Source organism: Syzygium oleosum, unplaced genomic scaffold (assembly GCF_021117445.2).
Source record: "Syzygium oleosum isolate NSW1041296 unplaced genomic scaffold, Sole_v2.1 Sole_v2.32, whole genome shotgun sequence".
NCBI classification, from domain to species: domain Eukaryota; kingdom Viridiplantae; phylum Streptophyta; class Magnoliopsida; order Myrtales; family Myrtaceae; genus Syzygium; species Syzygium oleosum.
The window spans coordinates 1,521,931-1,543,888 of NW_026607516.1; the positions used below are offsets into that span (position 1 = coordinate 1,521,931).

Here is a 21,958-nt window from a genome sequence, read left to right on the forward strand (position 1 = left end):
ATAGTAAAAGTGAAAGGGAATTCAAGAATACGAAGGGAGGCAACTATTGCATCTTATATTAAGTAGACACGTGAAAGAGGTGTACTGGAGAAATCTGCTGTAAAAACTAGATCTAACTGATTTAGCTAGTCACTGCTTTGGAAGCACTTAAGGCTCAATGGAGACCCTAAAGAAAGCCACGAACTCCGAATACTTCTCGATAATCAACTAAGTCCTCTGTAGGTGTTCTATGGTGCGCTTATCCAAGTTTTTTCTTCTCCCAAAACTATTGCAAACTGCTACTGCCTCATCCAGATCTTTGCTCAAACAAATTGACTCGCTAGCTCTCTCTCTCTCTCTCTCTCTCTTCAAACTTCATTTGAGTAAGTAAACATTCAGGATACAAACCATGATGAGATAAGGTCGTTTGAAAAACTTCACATTTTTGCTGACAAATTGCAGTGTAACTCCCATATTTCAATCTCAAGGAGCAGGCCTAGAGCAGGCTGACGTACAAAAAATTGTTCAAAGGGGATGTCCCACTGGTTCAATCACCCGATTAAAATCTGTAACATCACTTTGTAAGCAAGACCGTGTAACCCTAATATCACTTTACAGCTATGTACACCTTGACATTGTTGATCCAGTTCCCGCAAGATTATTTGAGACCTGCTTCAGCCAGTAACAAGGAACCAAATGGGTCAAATGCAGACAGAAGCATCAATTATTTCAAGCTACCTCCAAAGACCCGGATCGCCTCTTCAATCGGAACTTGACACATAGGACATAAGACTTTATCCTTATACCCGTATTTGTCACAGCAGTCAGCACACAAAACCTCATGGGCACATGGCAAGAAGACAACACAGACTTCATTTTTCCTGCAGATTATGCATTTTCTACCATCCTGTTCGTCCAATCCATGCATCAGCGGAAGCAATGTTTCGAGCTCTGCCGTTGCTTCGCTGTTCCCAGTCGCTATTTTTAGAAATGAAAGCTCTCGCTCTAGTCTCAGGACTTTGTCCCTGTATGACTTCAACTCTATCTCTGTTCTTAAGCGTACATCTTCTAGCCTTTTCTTACTATCAGCCTTCGCTGCTTCCAATGCTCGCTTTTCTTCCTTAATCTGTGCATTCAAAAGCTCTTTTTCATCTGCTGCCTGCCTCCACTTCATCTGCAGTTTAATATGATGGATAGGAAGTTGATCACAAACAAGGAAATTCTAAAAGAAAAAAATGACATGAACAATGTTATAGCATCTCTAACGAATCCAGATGCAAAAGAATATTGGGTGGGCAAAACACCAGTTGTTCTCCGATTGCCATAAAAGTAATCAAAAGAAATTGTTGGTTAAGCTCTATCAAATATTCTTTTTGTTCCCTTGAAGATGCTTCACATTAAGCTAGAAAGGCTAGACTTCTTGAGCGCAGGTTCCCCAGACAAGGATCATGACAACTTAATGTGATAAAGAAACAGAATCAGCTAAGAAATTCTTGACAGTGTCTAAATAGATTTGGAATGCTAGAGTACAATGAACTATATGATGACTAAAGAAACGGTTGAAGATGGGAAGTGAAGAAAGTTCTTCCCACTTCATGGAAACCAGAGAAAAGAAAATACACCAAGTAAATCGCAGGAGAATTTGTTTGATATTCAAAGAAGAAATACTTAAGCTAAGCTAGCCACCTCATAGGTAACTTCAAAGTGTCTCTTCTTAGTATTCTGTGCTAGAGTTTTGTGCGTTCTGGAATTTAACCTGTGATGTCACATCAAGACCCCTATGCCAGTCTGATAAACGTAAGTCTGTAGGTGACTAAGTGAGCTTAAATGACAAGGTACATATATTAACCACAATCTCATGATCAGTACACCAACAGTTCCCTCTTTTTCCTTCTACGACATCAGAAAACAACAGGACTGCTTCATAGGTAGTTGACAAAGAACGAAAACGCAATCTTGCACATTCAGTATCTGGTGGTGTTCCCACTTTTAACTTGCTAACATCAGATATGTACAGATTTCTTATGTCTTCCTCTAGTCATCTTGTCTCAGACCCATTAAAATATAGAAGTAGGTCCTCTTATCACAGCACTGAATTCATTATATGTCAAGCCGCCGATGAATTGCCAGATAGACGTGAAATTCCCTGTTGTACGAACTCAAAGATATAGAAAGCTAAACTTCAACAAGCATGATAAGAGACATCAAATCTGCCCAGACGACAAACAAACGTACTTAGGGCACAAAAAGTTGTGTGCGCTTGGACTACGAATTTAACAGACCTCAGCTTCCCTCTGGGCTTTCTTTATCTCAACCAACTGCTGCTGTAAGTCAGTGATCTTCCGCCGCTCCTCTGCAATCGCCTCTTGAAGCTTGACTTTCTGTTTCTCAGCACCCAAGAGTTTCTTCAGGTTCTTCTTCTCCCTCTTTGCAATCTCCAGATAGGTGTTTGCGGATTCCGATGCACTTAGGTTAAAAGCCTCCAATTCCGCGCTGATTTTAGCCTTCTCATTCTCAACTCGTACCATATCTGCGTGAGCAGCCTCCGCTTGGGCACTCACCTTCCTCAAAGCACTTTGCTTCTCAGAGAGTTTCATCATGGTACTGACATCAAGAGTCGGTTTACCTTTCTTCAATGCATGACTCTCCGCCATCTCCTTCCTCAACGTCTCGAGTTCCAATAAAGCACTGTCAACACTTTTCTCTGCCTGGATCGCCTTCTGGCGAGCCCACGCCTCTCTCTCCTTCACTTGTTTCTCGAGATCCTCGATTTGATTCTGCAAGTGCAGAATAATGGCATCCTTTCTATCTTCTGGCAAACCAACCAAATTCCCGTCAAGATTTAAATTGCTAAGTTTACCGCTAAGTGTGTCCACCACAGAGTTCACCCACTCTTTGCACCCCAAACCACTAGACTTGTCACCAACTTCAGGCTGCGAAACCGCCGGGGCATCCCCCTTCACAGAAGCATTTGAGGGCATAGAGGCCTGGGCCAACAGATGCATAGAGTTTTCCCGAATGGCCGCAGCAACCTTAGCTACATTCTTTTTCAGCATTGACTTCAGTTCCGGTGACAAACCAAACCTCTCTGGGACCTCGATATCTCTTTGCAAATGCTCTTCATCATTCGGCCGATGGTTGTTCCGTTCATTGCCAACAGCCGACCTATTCGAGGAAACCTCTGAATCTCGTAACCAACGAATCCCCACACAGCGGTTGAACCTACAGCACGGCGGCAGATAAACATCGCCTGCATTCTTGTCACTACCATCAGATATGCTATCCCCATCCGATGGAGGCAATGCAATTGCCGAACTCATATTGAGTTTGCCAAAAATGAGAGCCCACATCGCCATCCTTCTACTGTGGTGAATCTGTTGCAGCACGTGAACCATGCAACCCAGCGAGTGCTCCACCAGACGCGCCAAGCTAGTGAACACAATCCCATTCGCCTCGAAGATCGGGTTCCTACTACGGCAATCGCCAGCCAAGTAAGCGAGCGCGTTATTGAATACATTCAACAGCACATCCTCGTCCCCGTAACAATGCCCGTTCCTCAGGATCGCCTTCAGCGCAGTATCCTCGTCATACCCTATATCCACAAGCCCACGCAACGCCTCCAGGTACATATCCTTCAAAACTCTCAGCAGTATATTCTCTAACCTTTGCTCCACCGTCAACTTATTGACATCTTCTTGCGCGACACGCCGGAGCATAGGGCCAATCGCCGGGGATGGGGTCGGGAGCCGACTAGCACTGGAACTCGGGTCACGGCCGGCACGATCCTCAGGGCCGCTCGGAGGGGTTGAACCGGGTCCGGTCCCCGACCTGGAGCGCGGCGCTTGACCCGGCTGGTCACGGGGGTTGGGCTGCGGGTTCTGCGGCCGCGGTGGTCGGTTCTTGGATCTCTGCTTGTTTCTTGCGCTCTTACCCATCGAGGGTGCTCGGTCGGTGTCGCTGCCAAGACAGAGGCTTGTTCACACGATGGAGAGAGAGAGGTGAAATGGGGAAAAGAGTTTTGGAGAGATTGAGTGAATGATGATGGAGACTGGTTCGATCTTTGGGATGACGGTTGGCTTGAACAGAGCGCAGAGCGGGAAAAGAATGGCGGGGGAGAGGTAGAGGGAGAGGGAGAGGGAGATGAGTCGGTGTGGGTGGGGGAGACTTATATAGGTTTCTAAGGAAGGAAGAACGGGCCTGAATGGGCGGGCTCTGGGTAAAAACTATAGGCCCGTCGGGCCGGGTTGTTCGGGCCGGATTTGATAATTCCACGTATTTTCCCTGTCTTTTTTTTTCCTCATTTCGTTGATTTTCGTTTATAAATGGGATAATTACATGAATGATCCCTGAACTTTGGCTAAATGTGTAATACGGCCCCTGAGCTTTTGATTTGTTCAATTTGATTCATGAACTTTATCCTGATGTGCAATGAAGTGCCTGAATATTTAATTTATTCACACCCAAAACTCTTGATCAATCTTTAATCGAGTCCCTAGATTATAAGAAAATATCTAATGTTATTCTTTCATTAATTTAAGTTTATGGACTATTGAATATATATAAAAAATTTATAGACCATATTGAACAAATTAAAAATTTAGGGATCACATTGTACGTTTGATTATTAAGATCACGTTATACATTTGGCCAAAACTTAAAAATCCGTATAAAACGTTTTATTGGTATCATTTGTGTTATTTTTCCTTTATGAATTGCTTATTAACCCGAACCCGATAACCCAGGTGCCAAAGTTACGGGTGCGGACCATCTGTCGCCAACATCAAACTGTCCATACAGATGGCTTTGATTCACTTCGAGTTCAGCTTCAGACCCTAATACAAGTCTCTCCAAATTTCGCGAGTCGGAGCTCTCGAAGGAGGTAATTCGAGCTGGGCACCGCATTTCAGCCATCGGACTGGCTAACGAGTGACCAAAACAGGTAGAGATCGACGCCTTCTTTTCGATGTAATCTTGAGCTTTTCAAATTTTGGTGGGTGGATGCAATATCACGCGGGTTGCCTCTTATTCTCTGCTGTTTCTCGAAAAGTTTCAAACTTTGGCACTCAAATTGATCAGTTCTTTAATGGGTTATTTTTCCTTTTAATTTTACTCTTTGATGATGGAGAACTCTGTATTGATGTAGGCAAAGATTTTTTTTTTTTTTTTTCAGATTTTTCTGGGGTTGTACAAATTTTCATCCGCGGTAGGTCAGCAAAAAATCTGCTGTTCAGGCTTGCCTATTAACTATGAAGTTGCTCTGTTTATGTCGGATATTGTCTTTATGAGTTGGTGTTTGGCCCTTTGATTTGTCAGGGTCTCTTCGGCTCCGAAAATTTCAAGTTTGTCGAATTTATTGGTGAAACAGACAGAACATATGGATGGCACGTCTGGATTTCCTAGCAAAAGGGCCAAGAGTACGGATGCGGAGATCGAGGATCACAAAGTGAATGTATATGTTTGGGACATGGATGAGACTCTTATACTGCTCAAGTCTTTGCTAAATGGGACGTATGCGGAGGCACACGGCGGTTCCAAGGATGTACAGAAGGGTAAAGAGATTGGCAAGATGTGGGAGAAGCTCATACTTGATCTATGCGATGATCATTTCCATTATGAGCAAGTGAGCTTCCCCTCTCTTTTCGCATTTTCTGTTAGGAAAAATGTCTAATGCTGAATCCTAACGAATATCGGCATCATTTCTTGGGCACGGTTGCTCCTTTCAACTTACATCAGATCTCGATCGTGTAGATCGAGAACTTTAATGAGCCCTTTCTTGATTCCTTGAGCAAATTCGACGATGGGCGAGATCTTTCTGATTATGACTTTGATCAAGATGGATTTGGTCCTCCAAAAGATGATGCCAATAAAAGAAAACTAGCATACAGACTCAGAGCCGCAGCCGATATGTATGAAAAGGTATTCTCTATAATTTCCTCAGTTCCTTAGCCATCCTCATTGGGTTGTTTTTTATGCTTATTCTGATATTAAGTCGAGCTTCTTTGAGCGCGATGCAGTTTAAGCAAGCCTCATTCTAAGTATGATCCTTTTAGCTCTTTATATATAGGCAGGCTGGCATGTAATCTCCTATCTCTGAGTCACATCGCAAGATTTGAGAGAATTTTAATGAGCTTGGCCATATGCAATGCATGAATAGATGTACGCATGTTCACTAGATGCGTTAGTGTAATACTTTCTCTACTGGGATGTCATGAGGATTTTACTTAGATGTAGACTCTCAAATTGCTTTGGATGATTGACAGATTTTAGTCATGCCGCACTTTAGAGTGATTGTTTTATCAAGTTGTTGGTTAGGCATCCTATACATGATAATTTAGTTGTGCCATTGTGTGGGAGAATATAACCTCATGAAGTCTCTACAGATATTTAGCTTGTTAACTACCAATGCGGTCAAATGGTAGAAGTATACAGATTCTACTCAGTTGTCGTACTGCTCACAGAGTTCTTTTGGATCCAAACTTAATTATTTCAGGGTCTGCACAATATCTTTAACCAAGACTTAACAGAAAAGTGGGATCAGTTGTACCAAATGAGCGATGAGTACACGGGCGGTTGGCTTTCCTCGGGTATGGTTTCTGGCGACTGTTACTTTGTCGACTTAAATGCTTATTTTGAAGGTAACATCCTTATTTTAACTGCAGCCAGGTCCTTCCTAGATAAGTGTTCCAGTGGGGAGGAGGACCCAATTCCTTGTCCTGACTCGGCCAAAGGGATGGCCGAGAAGAAGAATTCTCAGTCCATAAACGTTCTAGTGACCTCAGGATCGTTGATACCCAGCATCGCAAAATGCTTGCTCTTTCACTTTAACGGTTTGATAAAGCACAGAGATGGTAAGTGGAGGGTCTTGGTCCTCTTGATGTCAACCTATCAACTTATTGGTCTTGTATTGGCTTATATACTAGTGATGATTCCGAACATTATTATAATAAACTTATGAATTGTCTTGTTGATTTTAAGATAGCTGTGGTCAGGATTGCACGTTGAAATGCACCGTGTTTTTTTCAGTGTACAGCTCATGGGATGTGGGGAAACTCCAATGTTTCGAGTGGATTAAGGAGCGTTTTGGCAGTCCCAATGTCCAGTTCTGTGTGATTGGGGACGGATGGGAGGAGTGCGAAGCGGCAGAAGCAATGAGATGGCCATTTGTCCAGATCGATTTGCGACCAAACAGTTCTCACAGGTTTCCTGGCCTTACACTGAGAACCTTGGGATTTTATTTCTCCATTGTGTACGGGAATCGTGGTGCTGCAACTGATGAGGTCGAAGAGTGAGTTAGTGACTTACTTTGCTAAGAAAGCATGTAGACGAAATAACATGTTCAATGTCTCTGGTGGAAATTCCTGGTTAAATTAGTTTATTTGATTCACCTTGACTGGCAATTTCATATCTCTTCATGTGTATTTTTCTCGAGTATATTAGAGTTTGCTGTGTGAAGGGCTACATCTTGTCACTCTCCTGGTATTACTTGTACAGTTTCTTCTTTAGAGAAGACCGATCTTTACAACATTTCTTGCAAATGTCATATCTTTGAAGAGCCAAACTTTAAGTGGTCTGGTTATGAGAACTGATTAGATTGCTAAAGGATACAATCACATGAATGGGACAACTTTTAGTGATTTTCCTTCATGGTAAATCCCAATTCTTTGATTAGCGTAGTATGTGAGTGCTTGGGTACTCATGCATAAGTGCATAAGCGCATAAGCGGTGAGGGTGGTTGTGCTTGGACAAGGCTGTGCGCTTTCGCGCGCGCACTTGTCTGTTTCCATTATGATCGCCCTTTGTTATTTGATAGTTCAATTCAGGCTACGACAAGAAACTAAACAACCTCCAGGATGATACAAACAGATTCATAGACTACACACGACGGCTTCATCCTGGAATGCATCCGCAGATCGTTGAATTGACAGTGTACATTTTGCATCTATATTTCAAGGGAAGACCATCTCAATTGCCAACAAGAAGAGTGGTAGAGTAGGCTACTATCGAGAGAATCGACTGTTATTCGTAGAACGATGTTTCATAGCAAAAAGTCCGACTCGGGAGAGGAGAAATCATCTCAGACTATCGTCTCTGATTGCACATCTGGTCGGCTTATTCATCACCCATTGCTAACTCTAGAGCATAGTCGTCCCTTTCCTGCAGCATCAACAAAAGAGAAAAAACAAGCACTGTTTCAGGAACAGGACGTTAAACATCCCAATTCCTCCCTAGGAAATTAACCGCTACTCCATATCTTTACAGTTCTCGTTCAATCTAATTGTAAAGTTTTATATTGATGACAAGGTATCTCGAACTCACAATAGGTCCTCGCGCAAAATATCTTCCAAATTGAAGCCAATAGACCTGCAAGTCACATGAATGATGTTTGAAAAATAGGAACGAAACATCTACAGCAAACTTCTCAAACGGATTTACTTCATGCAGAATGCAAAATCTATGCTCTCCCCAACTCATCACATTCACAGATTAGACATGTTTTCCAGACTAAAAAGTTATACCAAGAGCAAAACATTTACTTGAGCTCAAAAAAAACGTGTAAGCGATATGATGCCCCAGCCAAGCACCAAGTCTTTGAGGAAAAGTGATGGCACGCTTTTTACTATCAAAGGGAGGAAAAAATAAACCAAAAAGATCTAATCCGTGTCAAATGAAGTAAATTGGTTCCAAAATAGTTCATGAGTAGGTACAGCTTCCCTCACGAATCATGGGCACAAGTTACACTCAACTCAAAGTGGCGAGTGTAATTCTACAGAACATCCTAAGCTCATAACTGGAGACTCCTTTCATAGATCATATATGGATAGACATCATTAAGCACATTACCTCATCTTCATCTTGTGTTTCTACTTCAAGATCTGAGGAAGGAAAGCCAACACAGAGTAGTGCGTACCCCTGGATTGCCAAGAAAGAACAAACTATCTAAGAAGTTACAACTGCAATACTACAGTAAAAGCAAATAAATGACATCTCTCATATATACAAGGTTTGTTAGCTGAATTTGAGCTTCTGATAAGTAGATATTCAGAGAACTAAGAATGTAAAACCTATCTGATTTCAACCAAAACTTCCAACTGTTGGGGAATTAAGTTTGCATATCATGAACCACTGGTTCATCAGGCCAAATTTGGTTCCAAGATCCGACAATATCTTCAGGATATTGATCTTTATGATGATCACATCAGACAGGTAAAATTTCTTCCCAGTCAATGAATTTACATATAATGAAAACAACTGTGAATTCCCTAAAATTCATTTTGCCAAAGGGCCCTCCCGGTCAGTTAGATAAACCAAATTCGGGAATTGGAACTGAATTGTTTGGTAACAACTGCAGATTAGCCGGAGGACCTGCATAGTCAATTCAACCAGTCTCACCCATGGCACTAAAACAGTATAATTACAGATGTCAATACAACACGGCCCTTCATAAACTGAATTTCTTTACTATCGAACTACACAGGATCAAAAGATCCTATTGTTATTCTCCTTACTATGAACTAGCAAGGGAAGCAGTAATTGAAATAGGAATGGTCAAGGAAGAAGTGTCTCTTCCCAATACCAAGATAGACGTCCCGTGGTATGTGGTTTCACATGTCTTAGAGAAACTTAGCATTACATAAATGGAGGATTGTCTAAATCCAGCCATTGTTCCAAGTGGAATAGGAATGTATAGTACCTTAGACTTTAATTCAGCAGAAATCCCCAGTGCTTCAGGCTGCCTGATTTCTCCTGATTTTATTCGAACAGCACAGCTAGTACAACAACCTGTCACAGTAGCTCTCAGCACATCTGTGTTTTGACATAAAGATAGCACTAGCAGTAGTAACGCAGATGGTTAAAGTAATGCATGAGGTGATAACGAATCCAAAAGTTCCTCAAGCAAGCAATAGGCCTCTTTATTTTTCACCTTTCAGGTTACAAAAAAGTAGTGACACGATGGTGAGATGCAAAGACAGGATCAGTGCATGAGAAGTGTGGTCCATAGCAATTGAGCCAACCAATTTGATCTCAGAGTCACCGACTTTATGGGACATTTTAGCGGTCAGTGTTTTGCAAGAACGGGTTTTCGCATGACAGCAAACCAACAGCTCTTGCAAAGGTTGCAACTTGAAGGTGCATATCACATAGTAGGTGTATAAACATTGCGTTCTTTGCCTCATCAAGGGAGCAATTGTTGTAGACATTTCATACTCTTTGGTCAGCGAGTTTCTCATGTTTGGTCCATTGGCTCAGTAGATTCTGCGAAACTATTGAGCATACAAGCTGAAGACCACGATGAGCGAATTGTGGGAAAACAAAACATGCACGGTTACTACAGTAAAAAATTCTTGTTGTTCCCACACTTGTCCTTGAACGCTAAAAGCAAGAATCTGCACCATGCACAATCCATGCACAGTGGACCAACACATTCTCAAATTACAGCACGAAACCAATACCGTGCCTGCAAGCGAAAGGAAGGGAGACGTTCTGAGACTCAGCCGTGTGCAGTATATACTGATCCTGCATCCAGATTCAAATGCACTGACATTAGACGAAGAAAAACCGATACCCATGAAAACAAGCCCCTAGCTAATGCGCCTTAATGGCATTGCGGTGAGCAATAAGCAGCTGGGACTACAATGTCATGAAGAAATGCGCAGACAAACTCAGTCTGATCGACGAGAGTGCCATCGAAAAACTTCCTATGATCCATATGTGCGCGCTCTACATTATCTCCGTGTAGGATCCTAATGACAGAATTGCCGGAAAACGTGGGAAGGAAGCAACGATCCGCCTACATCTACCTCAGCGTAGAATTCTCACCTCAGGGACCGAAAACTCGTGAACGACGCCTCGCTGCCGATCGTGGACGGTGACCTTGTGGACCGGCACGGAGGCCGCGTGGCTCCCGCTCCGGCCGTTTGGCCCGGCCGCCGCCCGGAGCTCGCCGGACGTCGTCTCGCGGCGGCATCTCGCGGCCGCCAAGCTGCGGGAGCAGCCGCCGCCGCCGCCGCTCCCGGCGGGAGGAAGGAGGCGGCGATGGCGGTGGGGCGAGGCGGAGGGAGCGAAGGTTAAGGAAACGTCCATCGGAGAGAGAGAGAGAGAGAGAGCGAGCTTGAGCTTCTGCGTTGCACAGTGCTCCCCCTGCTGGGACTGTGGAGAGGAAGAAAAGAGATAGCGTTGGGGGCTCTGAGAGAATCCAGTGCTCTTCGCTCGGACCGTGTGTCCTGTGGTGTGAGCGAGCTGATCACCGTGCGTTCTGTAACTTCTGTTGACTCCCGTGTCTCCATCTATACGGACGGCCAAAATATAGAGTCTGACTAGTTTGATAATTTGTTTTGAAGTTGCTGTATTATATGTGTTGAGATATCTCCAAGCAGACTTGGCCACGGGCCGGTTTTGGCCCGGAACCGGCCCGTTGACCGGGCCCGCGGTTCGGAACCGGAACCGGTTCCAAAAAAAAAAAAAAAACTGCTGCTGACGTTCCCGCCCCCACGTTCCCACCCCCACCCACGCCCACCTCCTCCAGTCCTCCTCCAAATCCCTCCTTCCCCCCTCTCCCCTGTGCCTCCTCCTGTCCTTCCCTTTTCTCCTCCGCCCGCCCCCCATCTTCCCAAATCTGACCCCCGTCGCCGCTGTCGCCCTCGCCCATGGCCACAACCGCCGACATATGGCCATGAACCAGCGGTTCCTTAACCGTGGCCATGTCTACGCCAAGTCTTTAAAATCTATAGCAAAAGTATATTGAATCTAAAGACCTTACAAAAAAAAAATTGCGACCGTATCGCAAAACTGGTCGTATTGGTACAATCAAATAATCTTTTATTGCAAAGCCCGAACGTGCCCGCTGATTCCATGGCATTTTTACCTCAGTCAGAGCAAAAGAAACAAAAAAAGACAGAGCTAACCTGTGGCTATAGATAGCCGCATCCTCTCTTGCCAATATCTTCAAAACTGGTAAAAGAATCAAAGGGAAATAATAAAACAAAGTTTGTGAGGGAAGAAATTTGGATATTCACGCGTTTAATTTGCTAAAAATGATCGGTCATTGAAAAATATAAACGATCAAAGAAAATATGCATGTTTACAATTTATAAAAATGAAATTTTAAATCTAAAAAGGAGAAAATGTAATATGATTTCGCAGTCTTTTATCATAAAGTTTCCTCCGAAACAAATACACCCGAAACTCGTGTGAATTATATAATTAACTCTATCTATCACGTTAAATCTAAAATCAGTTTGCCGAATGTTTTTCTCCTTATTAAGCTTCGGGGTTATATGAGGGGAGTTAGCCTCATCTGAGGTCCGACGTGGCGGCGCATCCTACGTTTAACATTGCATGTTCGGCACGTGGCAGCTTACGCAGCGGCGGATGGACGATCCATCACTAGACAGGCATTCCCTCGGTCTATATTGTACTTTAAACGAGGTTCCCTTTCACATTCAATTATCACACAGCATTTGCAAACCCAGAACAGAGCAAGGAAGGTCAGACCCAATGCAAGAAGATGCAATCCGCAGAAGAGAAGCTCAAGAACGTGGCCAGTTCTGCCAATGAGCACATCAACATAGCCAAAGCCAAACTTGAAGAAAAGGTCCTCATAGACAACCCCCATACTCATAATTGCACAAAAACTTGCGCTCTAGCTTTGCATTGCAGCAGGACATATGAGTCTCGCTCCGAGGGAATGAGTAATCAAGATTGAGATTTTGCAGGAGGAGAAAGCGGTGGCGAGGACACCGGAGGAGAAAGAGATGGCGCACCAGCACAGGAAGGCTAAGGAGGCCGAGGCCGAGGCCAAGATGGAGCTGCACCAAGCCAAGGCGAAGCACGCAGCTAATAAATTTACTGCCAAGCATTCCACCTTGGCAGGCAATGTCCAAGAGCCAGCGACTCGTGTGGTTGCAGCCCCGGGCCACCAAACCGGACACCAGCCCATCGGGGTTGCAGATCCAATGACTGGAACCACAGTTCCGACCTACCCTTTAGGAGGGCACCCGCCCCACTCAGGACACACACACAAGTATATGCAGTGCTTCGTGTTTTAATTAAGACATGGTTTGCCTAGACATTAGCCCTTTTTTTAAGTTCGTTGGGGTTTGTTCTGGGCCTCTTTTTACTACAAGTGAACTTATTTAGAGCACAATGAGCGGCACAGAGTCGCTTTGCTCTTATGGTTTACTGCGAATTGCAATCTTGGTGATGCATACAAGCAAGCAACCCAACAACTCTTTTAACTGCTAAAGAATCTGAGAATCCTTTATCCCGGTCAGAATCAGCTCTCAAAAATGACAGGGCATACGCTTGCATAAAAATTCAGCAGCAAACTCAAAGTAGGATGACATTCTTATATGGGAAAGTTTAAAAAGTTAATATACACTATCCCTTTTAATACGGATACAGGAATGTCTGCAATATGGAAGTATCATCTATCAGTACAGTTACAAGAATCATTCGCAATGAATCGCAAAAAATCATGCAGTATTCCCAGAGGAGAGGATGAAGTTCCTAGAAGTGGAGAGAAGAGAACATTCCTCCACGGGTCCTTGTTAGTATTATACCCACTCTAGTCTACCATGGTGTTCCACACAGTGTTGAACCTTGCCATCGTGGGAAATTACCTGATTCTTGACCATAGCTGGTCTAGTGCTGTACCGCGCAGCAAACTTTGGCAGCGGCTTCTCCTCTGGCTCAGTAGCGTCCGGCAACACCTCATCAAGAAACTCGTGAGCCACATCACCATCTTCGTCTATTCTCAGTCGTTTTGCGCACCATCGGAGACCCTGAATACAAAACAAATTCAACAGGTTAGTAGACTGTAAAAACTCCCAGGACTGAGGGAGAAAAAGGTGCTGCTACAACAACTGCACAAAAGATGAACGTGAACAAATTAAACGAAGCCTGAGCTATTTGGCTTGCCATTATAGAGAACTTTAGCTGCTAGTTCATGAGCACAAATTGACATCACATGTGAGAAAGTGAAGCTTAAAAAGCCTAAGATCCTGAAAGATAGCCGTCCGCCAATATTGGCTGTTGGGTTCAGAACTAGCAATTCTCCTCGGACCTTTCAAACTGCAACTCATCAGGTTCGCTACAAAATTCGCTGGCTCTTTCAACAATTCAAGAAAAGGAACACTGAAGGGGTGAAACATTATATGTTGACTGTCGTAATTGAAAAAAACATAAACAAAACAAAAGGCTTTCATCTACCTTCCGAGGAATAAGAAGCAAGGTCATAGTACAAAAGGCTTGTGCTGATAGCAAGTTCACGAAGTAAATCATTTGATGCAATCAAGGCTTTTTTAATACAGGAGCACACAGATAGGAAATAATTGAAAATGACTTGTTAAAACTAGCATCACAATCTCAATGGACAAATGATCTCCAGAAAATTTACAGAAATCTTGGATCCATGAGTTGCATGATATTAGTTAAAGAACATATGTTTGTCCATCACAAACTCTTCCTTCCTGATATCTCTCCCAGCATCTAAATTTCTCTAATCCGAGGGCTTGGATGTAGAGTTCCTATGGCAATGCTCTAAAGGAACCAGCTACACCGGTAGCCCCCTCTCATCCTTCTTTTTCTAGCGAAAAAAATCTAAATCCTCTAATGTAACTTTCAACAAGAAATGTCAAAGTTCCAGAATGCAACAGATGCCCACAATTCATAGCAGCAGGAATATCTTTTGTTTACAATATGGTTTTAGCTCTATCCCATAGGTAAAGTTATCTAAACTAAGCTGCAGCTTCTTGCCAAAACAACTAGTTGATTCTTGTGCGGGAGTTAGCAGCATAAACATATAATATTAGCCAACCATAAAACATTATAAGGAACCTAAAAAGGGCAGGATCTTAATGCCAAGTTCCGGACATTAAGTTATCCTAACAAAAGTATAGAACCCTGTAAAATTTAGTTTAGTCCCCAAAATATGATCATCTTTGCCAAGGCACCAGATGCAAATAATTCACAACAATCAAGTTCCTGGAATTAGCTTTCACATACGACAACTTCTATAGCTTAAGGGGCTTAATGCTATTGTCATTAATGTTGCATCTTCGTATGGACACTGGTTTTTCCTAAGTGGGATGCTGATGTAATCACTAGATACTCTAAGCTTAGACAGCGAGCCTGCAATAGCACCAGTAATGAAGAATTACCATCTCGGACTAATCCCAAATCACATCTCATTTTCCAACGTTATAGTCAACCCCTCACAAGATGACCGTTATACATGTAGTGGCTGGTCTAATTAGCCATTCAGTAGATGTCCTAATCAAACAATTAGACATGGGCTCTTTTCATGGACAAATGACCCCATAGGAACTCAAGTAAAGACTCTCATCTTTCAGCATCAGGTGATGGGGATTTCAGTGTCACCTAATCGATAAAGAGTTAAACATAAGCATCCTAGACAAGATGCTGCAACCTAAAAGACCTTGACATGGCAATGCAATACGAAAACGAGACACAAAATTACTTCAACATCACTGAACAGCTCCTAATCAATGAATAAAATATGAATGCCTCCTTGACAAAAAGTGGATGAAGGGACTCAATCTTCGGCTAGATTGTATTTCACGACATAATAAAATAAACCTACAAATATGCCAGATGAAGCATAAGCTCATATCATCAACACCAATATAATAGTAGCGCCCACAACTGATCTAACTAATGGAAAATCCATTGTGAATTGCAAAATGACAGAAAAAATTGTCACTGAAATGGTCGGCAGACTCCGTCAACATCCCCATGATGACTTTAATGAACTAGGTTCTGAAAAAGAATCTTGAAGTCCATGTTTAATCATATTTAAGCATTGTCAATCTACTGCCATTTTGCCATGGCAATGCTCCTTCTCTCTTTCACTCTACTTTCTATGAACGCCTACCGAGAAAATACTCACATCACAACTCTACATAATCAAAAGAAGGTCAGTTCTGTCTTTGCGGGTATCCAGAAATTCTCCTGGCAAGCTCCTACAAGCTAATCAGCTCCCAGTAAAATGGAGTTCCTACATCTTATGAAGACGTATGTTACTTCCATCTTTCGAAGACTAACATCTTGACCCAGTTACTCCGCATGTCAATTTCAATAGCAAATCTGCATTTGCTTCAAGACAAATCCAAGTCCAATGAGCCCCGGTTGGTGCCAGGGAACGAGCACAAGATAATGTCGCCCCGCCCTAGCTCGAAACACCACAATTTAGCTGAAAGAGATCTTATAAGCAGCACAGACCACACGCGGGTACTATAAAGTCGAGCCTAAGCCTCCGAAGCTCCGACAAACGAGGAAAGAAGCCGACCCAGATCGAGAAAAACGAGAGATGACCTGAACTCCGCCGTCGCCGGAATCGCAGGGGACAAGGACGGGGCCGAGGCCGGGCCGGTCGACGGGGACCTTGACCGGGACGCTGAAGCCCCGGCGGGGGAGGCCGGTCTCCTGATAGTTCCTACTCCGGCCGGCCGCATTCGGGGGATCGTCCGCTCCTTCCTCGTCGTCGCGCCCTTCCCCGTCGCCCCGGTGCTGCCGTTGATGATCCTCGTCGTCCTTGTTGTTGACTTCGTCGCGGCCGAAACCTAGGAACCCCGCTATCCGCCGGAACAACCCCATTTGCTTTCTGCGCCTGCGGTGAATCCGGCGTCAGATCATGAGGAAGAGGGCGATACGGTCGGTGGGGGCGAGCGGCAGAGCGGGTGGATGGAGGTTGAGCTTGGGAGTTCTGGCGGAATATACGGAGGATTTCGTAGAATTCTGTTCATCCTGGGAAGAAGAAGAAGGAGAAGGAGAAGATGGTGAGGGATTCTTGTTATTTTCTCCTCCTTCTTTTTTTGGGGAAATTCCAATTAAGGACCCAAGTGGGTCCTTTTCTCAAAAGAGGACCCAAAATAAATATAGTGTCAAATAAGGATCTGAAGTGCTCAATCAGTCTCAAATAAGAGCCCGAAGTACTCAATTTATCTCAGGTAAGGGTCTGAGTTCGCCGGCCGGTCAAATCTCGCCCGGCGAAGAGCATGCTTATTATTCCTACGGAACAAGACATTTCATCTCTGTTTTTTTTCTTTTTCTTTTTTTTTTCTCTTCCTCCGCCGGCCATAGCCGGGGCCGGTGGAGGTCGCCGGCCTCAGGCGGAGGCTGCCCTCGCCCGACGCCGGCGAGGGTCACCCTCGACTGGGCTGGGCGGGCGAGGGCGACCCTCGCCGGCGGAGGGCGAGGGCTCGAGCTCGCGGCCATCTAGGCGAGCTCACCGGCGAGCTCCGTCCGTATCCGGGCGAGCTCGAGCCGGGCCGGCCATCTCGGGCGCCGGCGAGCTCGCCCGGATCCGGGCGAGCTCGAGCTCGTCGGGCCATGGCGAGCTCCGCCCGCATCCGGGCGAGCTCGAGCTCATGCCTACCGCCATGGGCCGCGGGCCGGCGAGAGCGGAGCTCGCCCAGATCTGGGCAGAGCTCGCCGGCCGAGCTCGCCCAGATGGCCAGCGAGCTCGAGCTCCCTCCGGTCTCAGCGAGCTCGAGCTCGCCGGCCATGGCACCCTCCCCCTCCCCTTCCCGCTCCAAGTTCTCCCCACGGAAGCCCCCGCCGGAGTCCCCGGGCTCCGCCGCCAGCCCCGCCCCGCCCGATACGGCCCTCGACAACCCGGATCTCGGGCCCTTCCTCCTCAAGCTCGCGCGCGACACCATTGCCTCCGGCGACGGCCCCGCCAAGGCCCTCGACTACGCGATCCGGGCGAGGCCGGCCTCCTCGAGCTCGCCTAGATCTGGGCGGAGCTCGCCATGGCCGGCGAGCTCGAGCTCGCCCAGATCTGGGTAGAGCTCGCCCAGATGGCCGGCGAGCTCGAGCTCTCGCCGGCCTCAGCTCTGGCCCTATTCCTGTGCTGGAAATGTCGGCCGGTCGCCAGCCGGAGAATATTTGGCCGGCCGGCAAGCTCAGGTCCTTATTTGATACTAGTTTGACACTTTTGGTCCTTAATTGATACCTTGTCCACTTGAGGTCTTTTTTTTAAAAAAGGCACCCACTTTGGGTCCTTATTTGATAATTTCCCTCTTTTTTTTTTGCTTTTTCTTTCTTTTCTCGCTTTTCTCATTGGAGAAAATAATCAGATGAAATTTTTTTTTCTTTTTTAATCTGTCCATCCAATTTAATCCCACGTTTTCCTTTTTTTACCAAAATTTAATAAATTTTGCGTGCTTGACACTAGGGATGAGCGTGGTCCGGATGGGCAGTTCCCGAAGGATCAGTTCCGAAAAGTTGGTATCGGTACCGGGTGGGTCCATGGAACCAATCCCCAATCCTTTCAATCAATATCATAGTGAACTTAGTTTCTATATTGGTACTTATTTGCAAGGGAAAAGGATATACACACACTGATTTATAGCTAAGATTGGTGTAAACCGGTTTGTTCGGTATTTGATTGATCAAGGAAACATAACCTTACCTATTGATGGTTGTACCTTGAAAATCTTAATGACAAATGCCTTTTAATTGGTATATGAAAATCAAATTAATCGCTAATCTCACACGAGCCTAAACAACATATGATTTCCTTCGTCCTTGAAACAAAGTCTAGACGGACTAAGAAATGAAACTCTACTCGATGTTCAAATGATGAGCACTTATGTATTGCAATTGACATTTAATGCTCTTCTGGTTTTATCAGTCCTTAAATTTTGAAGGATATGCCAGAGAAGGCCAACGTATTTCAATTGACACAAATTGCTGCTAAATCTTCTAGGAAGTTATAATTGAGGGTGAAATTTTTTAAAAATATATATTCATATGTTGGTTCGATCCGGGTGAACGGGAACTGGGAACCTGATTGGTCCCCATGAAAACCTCCAATTTCGGCCAATCTAATTCGATTTCGAGCGATCTGGGCGGTTCCTGGTTCCTTTGCACATCTTTACTTGACACACAACTTTTTAACCTTTTTTCACTATGGAAGATCGGTATCGTGAATTTTCTTGTTCCGTTCTGTTGTATATGATATTAATTAGCGAAACAGCGAGGCTGAAATGATAACGAGAGAATTCTCTTTTCTCTATCCATTCATTTTCATTCCTCGTTCTTTTTTTGGGTTAACATCACAAAAAATCCATATTGGTACGCTTGTGACAAATTTACTCCAAACTGATACACCTGTGACAATTTTACTTTCCATTAGTTTCCGTTAAAATTTTACTATCAAATTACTGAGTTGGATGACATGTTGCAAGTTGATAGGTGCACCGGTTTGGGATTTCACCCTTCATTAGTCATAGATGTACCGGTTTGTATTTTTCCGTGATATTAAGTCAGTTTAACGGAAATTAACATGGGGTAAATTTGTCATAAGTGTACCAGTTTGGGATTTTGGGTGGTCAAAATTTTGTTTGGGGTAAATTTGTCACAGGTGTACCAGTTTGAGGTTTTTCGAGATACTAACCCTTCTCTCATGCTAAATTTTTTCATAATTACCAAAAAATTTTATCACTAAATACCATCAGTTGCATTAATTCTCTTATGCTATTGGATTGGTTATGTGGTGTTGGTGAGAAGAGATCATACATATCCATCCATTTCTATCGAGTATCCACTTCTATTTAAAAATCTTTTTGAATAGGAAATATGACTACATTTTGCATACTTATGACAACAACTTAAATCCCTTTTTCTCCGCATGAGGATGATAGGCTCCATTTGTATTCACATGAATTTTCTTATTTAGGCTTCATTGTATCGCGAAAAATGAATGATTTAAAAAATATTTTCTTAAAAATAATCACTTGCATCACTTTATAAAAATAAATGAATGAAAAATATTTTGATCGTCCATAAAAATATTTAGACATAAATTGTTATTGATAATTAAAATATTTTTCATTAACTAAATATTTATAGTGATATGAACCATCATTTTAAATTATTCATTTTTCGCGAAACAAACAAAACCTAGTTATTGACATGGTTGGTGTTTCGTCGAGGCAAAAGATGTGTAGAATATTGCCCATAGGGTTTCTTGGGCAGAGCAAGGAACGGTAGATTGATTTCATTATATAAAATCAAAGGAAAAAGCTAAAAAAGCGCCAAATTATGTTCATTGCAACACATTTAACTTAAATTTTTTTGTAACACTATAAACCCAAAACTTGTATTCCTAAGACACATTTACGCTAAACTTATTTATGTGATACCAAAAATTTCAAATTTGTATCCGTGTGACGCATTTACCCCAAGCCTGTATTCGTATAACATATTTACCCTTCGTCAAAACCGTTAATGAACGCCGCTAAAAACCTTATGTGTCCGCTTACATGGACAACAAAAAGAAAACAATGCAGATGCAGCACTCACGTGGCAAAAATGTCAACTCATTGTATGTTTTCTTTTCTCATTTTTTTCCCTTTTTTTTAGCTTCCTCCTTCGTTTTCTTCTTTGGTTTGGCGACGGTGAGAGCGGTGGCCAAGGCAGTAACGAACACAAAGGAGGAAGGAAAAAAGTAAAAAAGAAAAAAAAAATCTTGAAGGAGGATAAATGTGTGGCGTGGGTCTAAGTTTAGGACTTTTGGTGTCATAAAAAATAAATTTGAGATAAATATGTCACATTGATACAAGTCAAAGCTTTTTTGTGTCACAAAAAAGTTTAGGAAAAATGTGTCACATGAGTAAAATTCTGAGTAAATAAGTCACATGGTTACAAGTTTGAAATTTTTGATGCCATAAAAAAAATTTGGGTAAATATGTCACAATGTGCAAAATTTGGAGTTTTTTTTTATGGCTTTTACCCTAGAATCAATATGATTTATACTTTGGACGAAAAAAAATGGTGGGATTTGTCGAGTATTTTATATTTTGTTGTTGATTTCATCTAATAACATTTGATTGATTTATAGCAAGTACATTTCTCTTCTTCAGGCTGGATTTTTTTTTCCAAAGAAGATCATGCATCCCATAACCTATTTAATTTTCATTTAAGGCTACATTTAGTAGCTAGGATAAAAGTCGGGATTCGATAAAAGTTATCATATCCCGTATATGATTCCTACTCGAATAAAAATATCCCATGGGAGAAGTGAGATAAAGGTGGAAAGAATTTCTTATATCCATGGCAAAAAAGCTATTTTTCTCGAATAACAAACTTCTAAATTAAAATAATAATTAAATATAAAATAATATTTTGTGTCTAATATGAAAAGAAAATTCAAAATAACAAAAAAAAAGATATAGAATTTTTTGTTATTTATTTATTTATTTATTTATATATTTGAATTTTGTTCTATTCTATATATATATCAATTCTTTTTTTTTTTGGTCGGAACATATATATATCTATCCAGTATCTATGTTTATTACAAATTTCTATGTTTATTACAAATTTCAGGCATATTAGTATGATTTACTATTTTTTTGGTCGAAAATATGATTTAATATTTAATCGAATTTTATTAAGGAATGATGGAAGGAATGAAGAAGAAATAAAAGGAGGAAAAATAATTTAAAAAATAAGTAAATGAAAATGAAGTAGAAGAACTTCCGTTTTAAATAAACAAATGCAAACTTGAAACGGATCTTCTTAATTCACTCCGTCTCTGTCTTCTTCATATATTGAAGCTTCATAGCTCCTCCGTCGTTCTTTGTTCACATCAAAACTACATGAAAAATGAAGAAAGAGTCGAAATCCCTTTTCCTCCGTAACTCTCTAAATTATACCATAAGTCCACGAAAGCAGCAAAGGAGTTGTAACTCATCTTTTCCGTAATTTTGTGTTTCATATTGAAGTTTTACAAAAGTAGCGAGAGACTCAAAGTACTGTACTTTTCGGAATCACAAAAACGAATAATCATGTTTTCTCTCTTTTGCAAGATTTGGTGTTCGTTGGTTGATCTATCTATAGGTCACTTACATTTCTTGTCATTGTCAAATTGATGTCGATCGTAAAATAATTATGAATTGATTGATGGAAGTTATCTAAGTTTGTGCATTTGTGGTTTGTTTAACAGTGAATC

At 42.6% G+C, this 21,958-nt stretch overlaps 5 protein-coding genes across 7 annotated transcripts; 2 read left to right on the top strand and 3 right to left on the bottom strand.

The window, feature by feature from the left end:
• Positions 1–427: 427 nt before the first annotated feature.
• LOC115685378 (MND1-interacting protein 1) lies at positions 428–4,101 on the bottom strand. Its single transcript, XM_030610452.2, has 2 exons — positions 2,262–4,101; positions 428–1,153 (listed from the first exon to the last, which is right to left on the bottom strand). The coding sequence occupies exons 1-2, from the start codon at positions 3,912–3,914 to the stop codon at positions 704–706; spliced, it is 2,103 nt and encodes a 700-aa protein (XP_030466312.2). The 5' UTR covers positions 3,915–4,101; the 3' UTR covers positions 428–703.
• Positions 4,102–4,727: 626 nt separating this feature from the next.
• Positions 4,728–7,431, top strand: LOC115685358 (eyes absent homolog). 3 transcript variants are annotated; one of them, XM_056304500.1, is made up of 7 exons: positions 4,729–4,918; positions 5,150–5,186; positions 5,293–5,599; positions 5,728–5,895; positions 6,470–6,563; positions 6,639–6,827; positions 7,003–7,431. In XM_056304500.1, exons 3-7 carry the CDS (start codon positions 5,354–5,356, stop codon positions 7,266–7,268), a joined length of 963 nt encoding a protein of 320 aa, XP_056160475.1. In that variant the 5' UTR covers positions 4,729–4,918; positions 5,150–5,186; positions 5,293–5,353; the 3' UTR covers positions 7,269–7,431. The 3 variants fall into 3 exon arrangements, with proteins under 3 accessions (XP_030466292.2, XP_056160475.1, XP_030466288.2); XM_030610432.2 differs by lacking the exon at positions 5,150–5,186 and having other exon boundaries at positions 4,728–4,918; positions 5,345–5,599; XM_030610428.2 differs by lacking the exon at positions 5,150–5,186.
• Positions 7,432–7,756: 325 nt separating this feature from the next.
• Positions 7,757–11,107, bottom strand: LOC115685377 (ferredoxin C 2, chloroplastic). Its single transcript, XM_030610451.2, has 6 exons — positions 10,798–11,107; positions 10,431–10,494; positions 9,671–9,759; positions 8,821–8,889; positions 8,296–8,340; positions 7,757–8,133 (listed from the first exon to the last, which is right to left on the bottom strand). The coding sequence occupies exons 1-6, from the start codon at positions 11,059–11,061 to the stop codon at positions 8,089–8,091; spliced, it is 576 nt and encodes a 191-aa protein (XP_030466311.2). The 5' UTR covers positions 11,062–11,107; the 3' UTR covers positions 7,757–8,088.
• A 1,123-nt stretch (positions 11,108–12,230) lies between these two features.
• Positions 12,231–13,154, top strand: LOC115669446 (late embryogenesis abundant protein 6). The gene is made up of 2 exons (XM_030590651.2): positions 12,231–12,571; positions 12,693–13,154. The coding sequence occupies exons 1-2, from the start codon at positions 12,485–12,487 to the stop codon at positions 13,023–13,025; spliced, it is 420 nt and encodes a 139-aa protein (XP_030446511.2). The 5' UTR covers positions 12,231–12,484; the 3' UTR covers positions 13,026–13,154.
• A 138-nt stretch (positions 13,155–13,292) lies between these two features.
• On the bottom strand, positions 13,293–16,785 carry LOC115666547 (uncharacterized). Its single transcript, XM_030588257.2, has 2 exons — positions 16,312–16,785; positions 13,293–13,760 (listed from the first exon to the last, which is right to left on the bottom strand). Exons 1-2 carry the CDS (start codon positions 16,591–16,593, stop codon positions 13,533–13,535), a joined length of 510 nt encoding a protein of 169 aa, XP_030444117.1. The 5' UTR covers positions 16,594–16,785; the 3' UTR covers positions 13,293–13,532.
• Positions 16,786–21,958: the final 5,173 nt, after the last annotated feature.

Excerpts from the sequence above, each read along its gene's own strand:
- LOC115685378 (XM_030610452.2), bottom strand. The coding sequence starts at position 3,914 with ATGGGTAAGAGCGCAAGAAACAAGCAGAGATCCAAGAACCGACCACCG. Across the intron at positions 1,154-2,261 it reads AAGCCCAGAGGGAAGCTGAG|ATGAAGTGGAGGCAGGCAGC; the intron begins GTCTGTTAAATT and ends ATTAAACTGCAG.
- LOC115685358 (XM_030610432.2), top strand. The coding sequence starts at position 5,354 with ATGGATGGCACGTCTGGATTTCCTAGCAAAAGGGCCAAGAGTACGGAT. Across the intron at positions 5,896-6,469 it reads CAGCCGATATGTATGAAAAG|GGTCTGCACAATATCTTTAA; the intron begins GTATTCTCTATA and ends TAATTATTTCAG. Across the intron at positions 6,828-7,002 it reads TTTGATAAAGCACAGAGATG|TGTACAGCTCATGGGATGTG; the intron begins GTAAGTGGAGGG and ends TGTTTTTTTCAG.
- LOC115685377 (XM_030610451.2), bottom strand. The coding sequence starts at position 11,061 with ATGGACGTTTCCTTAACCTTCGCTCCCTCCGCCTCGCCCCACCGCCAT. Across the intron at positions 8,341-8,820 it reads AAACACAAGATGAAGATGAG|GTCTATTGGCTTCAATTTGG; the intron begins GTAATGTGCTTA and ends TGTGACTTGCAG. Across the intron at positions 8,134-8,295 it reads ATTTTGCGCGAGGACCTATT|GAAAGGGACGACTATGCTCT; the intron begins GTGAGTTCGAGA and ends TTGATGCTGCAG.
- LOC115669446 (XM_030590651.2), top strand. The coding sequence starts at position 12,485 with ATGCAATCCGCAGAAGAGAAGCTCAAGAACGTGGCCAGTTCTGCCAAT. Across the intron at positions 12,572-12,692 it reads AAGCCAAACTTGAAGAAAAG|GAGGAGAAAGCGGTGGCGAG; the intron begins GTCCTCATAGAC and ends GAGATTTTGCAG.
- LOC115666547 (XM_030588257.2), bottom strand. The coding sequence starts at position 16,593 with ATGGGGTTGTTCCGGCGGATAGCGGGGTTCCTAGGTTTCGGCCGCGAC. Across the intron at positions 13,761-16,311 it reads CCGGCGACGGCGGAGTTCAG|GGTCTCCGATGGTGCGCAAA; the intron begins GTCATCTCTCGT and ends TTTTGTATTCAG.